Source organism: Mytilus edulis, chromosome 12 (assembly GCF_963676685.1).
Source record: "Mytilus edulis chromosome 12, xbMytEdul2.2, whole genome shotgun sequence".
Lineage (NCBI taxonomy): Eukaryota > Metazoa > Mollusca > Bivalvia > Mytilida > Mytilidae > Mytilus > Mytilus edulis.
This window is the reverse complement of record NC_092355.1, coordinates 40,645,962-40,656,764: the sequence shown is the minus strand read 5'-3', so window position 1 is coordinate 40,656,764 and position 10,803 is coordinate 40,645,962. Positions and strand designations below refer to the sequence as shown.

Below are 10,803 nucleotides of genomic sequence, written 5' to 3'. Positions count from 1 at the left end.
ATTTAATAAGAACAATATCATATATGATTATACATATGTAAATGAATCAGTGGACATGAAAGCCAAAACACAGGAGGCCATTACATTTTAAAAACATTGTAGTGGAAAACAGATATTACAAGTTATACACCAACGCAGTCTAGTAAACATAAGGGTTTAGAAGGAGTTTAGATATAAGGGAATATAGGACAAAATTTGCAGAATAAATGACCAAACAAATTTAAAGAAAAGAGAAAATAGAACCAAAATAATTGAGAATAACAGGGTGCTAAATTATGAAGAGAAGATTATAATGGGCAACACAAAAAAAAAAATGAAGAGAAATAGGTTAAAAGATTAAAGAATACAGAATTGAAGGATTCTCAATCTAGACCCTCATACAAAATGTTAGTTTGGGTACGCTTATATCATACTGTACATGCTGTATTAAATAACATGATTACAACAGCCCTTATACTACCAAAATGGCATGTGTCATACTGGTTACGTCGTCCTGGTCATATAAATCACGTGATCTATATTGCTTTTCGGCCCGGTCAAATATTTCCAATACGGACTGGCAATGAATCCTGAATTACATGTAAACATATATTGTGCATGTAATTCAGGATTCATTGCTAGTCCGTATTGGAAATATTGGCCCTATATTCACATCATTGCAAGTCCAAATTTGAAATATTGGCCCTACATTCACTTTGATGTATGTAATACAACATTCAGAACAAATCTGTATTGAAAAAGTAGTATCATTTAATGAAAGTGTTATGAACTGGTGGTTTGTGTTCTGGCACTGGTATAGATTCTCGGTGTAGAACAGTTGTACTATGAACATATACATTCTAGCACTGAAACGAGAGTGACAAAATATTTCACCACGGGAGTTACAATATATCGTATTGCAGTATTTTATTTTGCAAAAACATATTTGTCGTTGATTTAAATTGAAAAAAAAAACATGCTTCTGGAGGGAAATGATTTAATAGATAACATGTCTCTTTTGTTAAGGTAGCACAATACAAAGATTTTTTCACTACCAATCAGACAACTTTAAACTGATGTAATTCATTTCATCCTTCTTTATATCTTATAAATGAGGTACCCAAAGAAAGAAGAAAGATTAATCTATCAAATTGTGATAATTTCATTATGACATAATTATTACATAATTAATTATTATGTAATGAGTCGCTATATTGTGATGTCCACACTTGAATGAATTTAGCGTCTTTGTTCTTCATAGCATCCCAAAATATTTTATAGATTCTTGTACTACACAGCTTGACCTCCAAAACTGTGTCTCAGATTTCCAAAAACATCAATAGAACAAATTTTATACCCAATTGAATTTAGTGGTCTCTAATGAATTGATGTTGCAAACTTCATTGAAGATTTATGAGAGAATGAAATACAATAGGAAAAATCTAAGACACTGTTTTGGAGGTCAAACTGTGTTGTGCAAGAATCTATATTTTTTTTTAGGATGCTATGAAGAACAAAGAAGCTAAATTCATTCAAGTATGGACATCACAGAATGGCAACTAATTACATAACAATTAATTATGTAATAATTATGTCATAATGAAATTATCACAATTTGAAAGATTAATCCTTCTTCTTTCTTTTGGTACCTCATTTATAAAGTTTAAAGAAAGATGAGTGGAATTACATCAGTTTAAAGATGTCTGATTGGGGATGAAAAATCTTTGTATTGTGCTACCTTATGTTGATGTCTCTTTTGTTATGTTGATGTCTCTTTTGTTATGTTGATGCCTCTTTTGTTATGTTGGTGTCTCTTTTGTTATGTTGATGCCTCTTTTGTTATGTTGATGTCTCTTTTGTTATGTTGATGCCTCTTTTGTTATGTTGATGTCTTTTTTGTTATGTTGATGTCTCTTTTGTTATGTTGATGCCTCTTTTGTTATGTTGGTGTCTCTTTTGTTATGTTGATGCCTCTTTTGTTATGTTGATGTCTTTTTTGTTATGTTGATGTCTCTTTTGTTATGTTGATGCCTCTTTTGTTATGTTGATGCCTCTTTTGTTATGTTGATGTCTTTTTTGTTATGTTGATGTCTCTTTTGTTATGTTGATGTCTCTTTTGTTATGTTGATGTCTCTTTTGTTATGTTGATGTCTCTTTTGTTATGTTGATGCCTCTTTTGTTATGTTGATGTCTCTTTTGTTATGTTGATGCCTCTTTTGTTATGTTGGTGTCTCTTTTGTTATGTTGATGCCTCTTTTGTTATGTTGATGTCTCTTTTGTTATGTTGATGTCTCTTTTGTTATGTTGATGTCTCTTTTGTTATGTTGATGTCTCTTTTGTTATTCTCTTTTGTTATGTTGATGTCTCTTTTGTTATGTTGGTGTCTCTTTTGTTATGTTGATGTCTCTTTTGTTATGTTGATGCCTCTTTTGTTATGTTGGTGTCTCTTTTGTTATGTTGATGTCTCTTTTGTTATGTTGATGCCTCTTTTGTTATGTTGATGTCTCTTTTGTTATGTTGATGTCTCTTTTGTTATGTTGATGTCTCTTTTGTTATGTTGATGTCTCTTTTGTTATGTTGGTGTCTCTTTTGTTATGTTGATGTCTCTTTTGTTATGTTGGTGTCTCTTTTGTTATGTTGATGTCTCTTTTGTTATGTTGATGTCTCTTTTGTTATGTTGATGTCTTTTTTGTTATGTTGGTGTCTCTTTTGTTATGTTGATGTCTCTTTTGTTATGTTGATGTCTCTTTTGTTATGTTGATGTCTCTTTTGTTATGTTGATGCCTCTTTTGTTATGTTGATGTCTTTTTTTTTATGTTGATGTCTCTTTTGTTATGTTGATGTCTCTTTTGTTATGTTGATGTCTCTTTTGTTATGTTGGTGTCTCTTTTGTTATGTTGATGTCTCTTTTGTTATGTTGATGTCTCTTTTGTTATGTTGCAAGGAAACAAGTTTAGTTGCTCAATGATTTCCGTTTGTTTGCTGAAAACATTTTTTTGGAGTATATTGTATCATTTTTTTATGCAAAATGTTTTTATCAAATATTTTTTTTCTGTTGATTCAACGTTTAATTCTTATAATTATTAGAACTTTGCATAGTCTTTTTTATTTTTTGTTATATCTAGTTCTGTAAAGAGCACGATATCATCTACATTTAACCAGTATAAAACTTTCTGTTTTTTTTCCATACTCCTAACTTCAGCGTATATATATATTTAATATTGGATGACTGTTTCAGATCGTAATGACCAAATTTGTTTTGTACTACAAATGAACTAGTCTTAAAAGGGTACATTGGTAAATATCAATATAACTCAAGTTTATTTTAAATCTTGAAAAAAACCTAAAAAAATATAACAAGTATACAAATAAATTATTTAAAAAAAATCTGAAATTGAAAAAAAAACATTACTTTACTAGAAATACATTTTTTTTTATAATCAGGCTGTATGAGACGATTCTTGTTTTGAATTAGTTTCGTATTTTTGCTTACTTCCACAAAAAAGACATCTTTTTATACGACTTAAAACAAATGAGCTGAAATCGGCATTGAAAAATCCGTATATCAACGGATTTACCACACTACTAATAATCCAGGACCGTAGAAATATGTTATATGCAACAAGTTGGTCTTTAGTCATCAGGTTCCCTTCATGTTGAGGCACAAGTGTACGCCACGTCATCAAAGCAAGGTAAGGAAGAAAACTCAAAATAAATGCCAAACTGACTGAAAACATTAATAACGTGTATTTCTTTAAATGTATATACTGATCTCGAACTTTCTTTTTCCTATGCACCAGGCTTCTCTGTCTGATATTTCTTGATTCATATTTTGAATTTCTGGTGTCAGAGTCAGAATCCGTGAAATCAGACATAATGTTCAACTTTAAAGGCTGTAAATTTGTATGCGAGTTTTCTATTTTTGTACTTGTGCTATTCAAAGTTGAAAGGGTAGTAATGTCTTTTCCCGTTAAAAATGGCGTTTTGTTGTTTGAATTTAGAGTTCCTTCAGGAGAGGACACATTTGTTTGTCGTTTTCCTTGATTATATACCGAAGTGTTATAGTTTGCATCTTTAGCCTTGATTATCTTTAATAGTTGGATAGGTTTTTGAGTTGGTTTCATGTCATGTTTAAACTTTAAACCACTTTGACTGTTTACCTCACTTGAACTAGTCGGCGGGGTTTCGATATTCTTAGATGGTTTCTGAGTTGTGGTCGCAAATCGGAATCTTTTTAAATGGCAAAGTTTCTTTCCAACAAGAATATAAAGAACTGTAAGCGTTATTATGCTAACAAGGAAAATGAGAAAACACACTCCATTGAAAATTAATATATACAATTTGTATTGTTTTTCACGTATTGTAGTGCAATCATAACCAATTAAACCAGGAACGGACGAAATGTTTACGGCATGTATGTCGTAAAATACAAAACCCGGCCACGAGATACAGGCCGATGTCAAGCACACAATAAATATGACTATTTTTGCCATTTTCATAGTAATTTGCGTTTTAAATGGCTGACAAACCTTACGATATCTATCAACAGCTATCGCAATTAGCACCAATCCCGTACCAACACTAGAAAAGTAGTTGACGAATCGGAAAATTTTGCATCCAATTGCACTGGGAAATTTATAACTGAACAGCATGTCTACAATTTCTAATGGTATGCAAATGCAACATATTATCAGATCAAACACTGCTACCAGTACTATAAAATTATACGATGGAGACGGTTTAACAGAGAATCCATAATAATATATAACTAAAGGATTTCCTAATACACCTACAACCATATAAATACAAACAATTGCTATAACTGGTTGTAAAATCACAGCCATTTCATCGTTTGCTATATCAAGATCGTTAGCAGTAACATTTAGTCCTGTAGAATTATCCATCCTCAGTGAATTTCAAATTTCAGCTGGTTTTCAATGTAGATGTGGTCGTTGGCGGTCCTATTTTGACCACTATTTACTCTTCAAATCAGTAGTCAATAAAAGTAAATCCATACGAATTAAATAGCTAACAACTTTCTAAAATATAAAACGCAATTCCAAGGCGATTTATTATGATATTCAACATTTAACATATTTTTAATTATTAATATCGCTCATACATCATGAATCTTTAAATAGATATTTCAAATTTATTCTACGTGCTAGCTTCTCATAATGCACAAGTCCACTTTAAATGAGTACTTAGATTTACAAGTGGTCGAAATAAAGGAAGTACACGCCTGCTGATTGAGAAGGAAGATGCGTAGTTTAAAGGGAAAACAGGTCAATTACTTCAGTATCAAATGTCTTCCGTTTTAATCTTAACTTTCAATTATGTTTTATTATGGCGAAATACCACCAAATCATAGTACGTCTAAACCGGTGGTATACGAAAAAGAGTCGATAATTTGTATTCCATTGAATTTGACAGTTGTAGGAAATTAATCCTTCATTTCATGGCAATAACAAGTTTCTTAGTCCTAAACATATATCTTGGGTGTTTCAAATCACCAATCCTTTTTTATTTGGTGTTACTCTAGAATATTTTGAAAACTTGAGGTATCATGGTTACTAAAGCCTGTAAAGAGAGGTGATAATATGATTGGTTTACTTCCAGTGGTGGTTATTTTCTTATTTACAATTTTTAAATGGTCTGTGAAAATTTGTCTATAGTACACGACAGGATAAAACTATACTCATGCCAAGTATTTTTTATTTGAAACAAAGATAAATTCTGTACAATTGTTTTTGAAAAGTACAAATTTAACACTATAAGAATAATAGGGATAAATCAATGGTGGAATTACACCTTATGGACTCAAAATTGTAATAATTCATTACACTCATATGACACACTTTCTGAAATGTCATAACTGTGGATGTTAAAATGTACAGTTATCTCATAATAGTGTAAAATTCTGCATGTAGTACTTTTTTTCAAAATGACAGCCATCAAAAATCAAAATTAAGGTTCTATTGTGTAAACGGATTGATAAATATTATCAAATATTTATGCATAAATTATATACTAGTGGATTTATAAATGTGTCTTCTTAAAAATAAGAATTACAAAATGTAGGAAAATATAATAACCATCAGTACATGTAAAAAATCGGAATCTTTTTAGATGGCAAAGCTTTTTTCGAACAATATTACAAAGTACTGTGAGCGTTATACATATTATAATGCTAACAAATCAGAACGTTCTGCAAGCAGCATCCATGTATCCTGAGAAAACAATCTCTAGAATATTGACTATGCCTTTTTTTAATACTTTGTTACATAAATGACGTGGCTATGTACTTATACATCCCGTTTTTGTGTTATTGTATTATGGTCTTTAATTTTTCCTAATATGCTTGGTACATATGCCAATTTTTGCCTCTTTGTTACATATTTGTTTGGGTTTTTTAGTGAATAAGATTTTAACACAATGTTGACTGCTGTATTTTTGACATTTTCATATATTATATCTGTTTGTTTTGTTCACGCATCGTTTTCAATATAATGGCATTTGATGCGACTGTCATACAAGTGAGAGGTTTAAGTAGCTATCAAACCAGGTTCAATCCACCATTTTCTATATAAGAAACTGCCTGTACCAAGTCAGGAATATTACAGTTGTTATCCGTTCGTTTGATTTGTTTGAGCTTTTGAATTTACCATATGATTACGGACTTTCCGTTTTGAGTTTTCCTCGGAGTTCAATATTTTTGTGATTTTACTTTTTTTTTCAACAAAACTTTGTATCAGTTTTGTATATTTTTCACTTCTTTGGCATCTATTGCAAATTTCTAAAAAATACTCCATCATGAATTACTAAAACGTTGAATTTCATTGTTTACGTTTTAAATATTTTAGTGAATATTATTTTATTGATTACATGTAATACATGGTTGTGAAAATCGGACGGATTGACAAACATCTTGAAAATGACCGCCATATTGCATTTTTCAGTGTGGGTCTATAGCTTGAATAAAGGCAACAGTAGTATACCGCTGTTAAATTGACTACCAAATAAATATCTTCAAATGTGCAAAGTTTTGTACTTTGATCACAAACCCAAATTTTTAAATTATGCACAAATCAGCTGGACAATATGTACAGATGCATGACTGAATCTTATTAAATAAATAAAATTTAAAACAACGTAACTATCCTTAGGTATTTGCTGTTTTATGTGGAGCATAGTCTTAGACTTTAGAATTCTGTTTGTTTGTTATGAGTATTATCTAATTTTTCAACATGCTTATAAATCTGAAAATTGCCTTCATCTGATATTCAAAAGTGAACTGTAACCACTTTTACAGATTTGTTCGTGTTGTTCGTCTGAGCCTGATTACTTGATTGGTAAACTAACAATCGATTACGTTTAAAAGATTATTCCGTTGGTTTTTCTGTTTAAATGCTTTTACATTAGTCATTTTGGGAGCCTTTTTATAGCTTCTGTTCGTTGTGAGCCACGGCCCCGGGTTGAAGACCGTACTTTGATCTATAATGTTTTACTTTTAAAGCAATTGTGACATGTCTGGAGAGTTGTTTCATCGGCACTCGTTCTACGTTGTTGTCCATGTTTTTGATGTGTTTTGCCATTTGATTTTGCCCTGTGATTATGGACCTACCGATTTTATTTTCCTCGGAGTTCAGTATTTTTGTGATTTTACTTTTTTTATATCTAGGTCCGTTTCAACATGAGAGAAACCAAACGACATTCATAACAAAAGTGCATCTAAAGTCTCCGTCAATAGCTTGGTGTCTATGCTATATGTTAAGCTCTCCGTCGATCCGAGTCAAACAATGTGAAAATGGGAACAGGAAATGTTTACTGTTGCAAACATATAATTGTTATTTTTTTCATAAATGTACAGTCACAATTTATCAACAATTAAAGAAAAAACTACGTTAACTTCGACATTTGCTATCTTATAGAAGAGCTTTTTTTTTTAAAATTAATTTTTATACCCGCCTGCGATAAAAAAGAGGGGCTTATGTTTGTTTTGATCCCACATCTTTATCGATATAATAGAATTTGATGCGACTGTCATACAAGTGAGAGTGTAATGCTATCTAGAAAACCAGGTTTAATCTAAATTTTACATATGAAAATGCCTGTACCAACTCTGGAATGTACCAGTTGCTATCTATTCGTTTGATGTCTTAAGCTTTTCATACTACCATTTACATTGTAATGAGTGACTTTCCTTTTTGAATATTCCGCGGAGTGCAGCATTTTTGTTATAACTTTTTACAAATATATAAAAAAACATTATTCATAATAACACTTAAAAAAACTCCAATACATTAATCGATCAACACTGCTCTGTCTTGTTTTTGTGGCTGGTCGTATAATGTAAAATGAAAAATTACACATACTATGTACATAATCGAAATTTATCACAAACAATAACAATTATATGAAAACAAATTACACCCCTTAGAGAAGATAGACTTTTCCATAATTTTATGCTTTTAAACAAACAATTCGAATAATCAAATTTAAGTCAAATTTCTTTCATCTTAATAAAGCTGTCAGCCATGCTTTTCTATTTAAGGAATGACTGTAATATTTTTTCTGTCTATGAAGAAATAAAATAAAAAATTTGGTGCACACTGAATAACGCGCGTAGCGGGTCATTTAACAGTGTGCACCACATTTTTTTTTTATGATATTTCAAATAGACAGAAAAAATAATTCAGTCATTCTTTAAATGGAAAAGCATTTCTTATAATTTAATTCTAAATTCCATTTTAAACCGTAGAAAACCATGAACAAACGTTGATGACGTCACGGTCACATGACTAAATAATGTCTATGGGCTGATTTCTAGTTAATGAAATATACAGCCTTTTTTCTTAGAGACGTATATGAGTTAAAATCTATGTTTATCGGAAATTTGTCTTGTAAAATCGACTGTCAAGATGACAATAAGGTTGCAATTTAGTCAGGTTAAAAAAAGGCGACAGATACACATTTCTTCGTAAATGATAAATAGGCCATATCACTGCAATAACATCAGCACATGCCTAGGCCTACAGGGTTACTATAATAGTCTTGTATCAAATTTTAAGCTTTATCTGTTTGGTGAGCTTTTGAGGAGACGCAACGCAAGAAAATGAACAATAAAACTTTAAAATTATTAAATGAAGCTATATAATTTCACCGGTACGTCCATTAATATCAAACTATTTTTTTTAAAGATATTCTGTTTTTATTTATCATTTATTAAAGGATACATGAATATTTGAATCATTGCAGATATTTACAATTAAATTGTTTGGGACGCCTCCTGTTTAGATTGAATATCCGCTTTTGTTGATTTAATGAAACAAAAACAAATACATTTTCTAATATTCTTAAAGAAAAATGACCTAAACTCTGTGTTGAAAAATCCGTAAATTATTGGGTTAACAACACTAGATATTAACCACGAACGAAAAAATATATTATAAAGAACCAGTTCAAGATTGGACATTAAATCAACTTCATACTGAGAAATTAACGTCTGCCATGTCATTAAACCAAGATAGGGTAGGAAACTAACAACAAAACCTACACTTATTGATACCATCAATAATGTATACTTTTTAAGATGTATATACTGCTGGTGGATTTGGTTTTTGCTGTTCCTAATGTGCATTTTTCTTGCCTCTGTATCTAGATCTGTAGTATTAGTTGATATTTCCATTGTTCCAGGCTCGTGAAATTCGTTATCTAAATTTTGTATTTTGCTATTAACACAGCAATGTAAAACGACTCTTCTAAATTTTGTAAAAGGTGTTTCGGAATCAAAATGTTTACCAGTTGGAGAAGACGCTATTTCGGAGTTTTTCTTGTCGTTGCATCCGTGGAGGATATTTTTGTCATCGTTTGATGCTTTGATGTTCACCGGAACAGCACCAGTTGACCTGACAACAGTTGAATGTGGTTTGTTATACGACTCTAGATCAAATGAACTGGTAGGCGGTGTATACGGCATGTTAGAGATTTTCCGAGTAGTATCCATAACACGAAATCGTTTTAGATGCCATAATTTCTTTGCTATAAGAATGTACAAAACAGTCAGCGTGGTAATGCAACAAATGAAAATAAGAAAACATATTCCATTGAATATTGATATGTAAAGCGTATATCGAGCTTCTCTTATGGCTGTGCAGTCATATCCTACTAATCCAGATGTAGCACTGATATTTACGGTACGAATGTCGTAAATAATAAATGATGGGCTTGCGACAAAGAAAGCCGCCAAACATAAACATCCTGTTATAATTTTGGCTGTTTTAAAAGTTATTTGAGTTTGAAATGGCTGACATACTTTCCTATATCTATCAGCGGCTATTGCAATGAGAATGAAACTTGATGCCATGCTACAAAAGTAATTCCCAAATCTGAAAATTTTACATGCTGTTGCGTCCGGAAATTTATAATTAAATCTCATGTCCACGATTTCTAACGGCATAGACACAAGGCAAACAATAAGATCAAACACGGCCATTGTAACGATAAAATGATACGATGGAGAAGGTTTCACTAAATAACCATAATAATATATTACTAGAGGGTTTCCAAATATTCCTGCAATCATATAAACACCAACAATTAATATAACCGGAAGTAAAACTGCAGCCATTTCATCGTTCACTCTGTCAAGTTCACCAAACTTTACCGTAGTCCTGTTATTCATATCTCCTGATCTTAATCAAAGTTTCTGGCCAATTGTTTGCTCCACAGTTTATGTAGCAAACATATCTCACTTCGAAGTAAATAGTAAGTATCTGTCTAACATGTTTTTTTAACTGTTGACAGTTTTCTGGTCTGCGGTTT

At 31.3% G+C, this 10,803-nt stretch overlaps 2 protein-coding genes across 2 annotated transcripts; both read right to left on the bottom strand.

Annotated features, from left to right (window-relative positions):
* Window positions 1-3,277: 3,277 nt before the first annotated feature.
* LOC139498462 (alpha-2 adrenergic receptor-like) lies at window positions 3,278-5,152 on the bottom strand. The gene has a single exon (XM_071286849.1). The coding sequence runs from the start codon at window positions 4,881-4,883 to the stop codon at window positions 3,420-3,422; it is 1,464 nt and encodes a 487-aa protein (XP_071142950.1). The 5' UTR covers window positions 4,884-5,152; the 3' UTR covers window positions 3,278-3,419.
* Window positions 5,153-8,354: 3,202 nt separating this feature from the next.
* Window positions 8,355-10,803, bottom strand: LOC139498463 (D(2) dopamine receptor-like). Its single transcript, XM_071286850.1, has 2 exons — window positions 8,800-10,803; window positions 8,355-8,524 (listed from the first exon to the last, which is right to left on the bottom strand). Exon 1 carries the CDS (start codon window positions 10,661-10,663, stop codon window positions 9,248-9,250), a length of 1,416 nt encoding a protein of 471 aa, XP_071142951.1. The 5' UTR covers window positions 10,664-10,803; the 3' UTR covers window positions 8,355-8,524; window positions 8,800-9,247.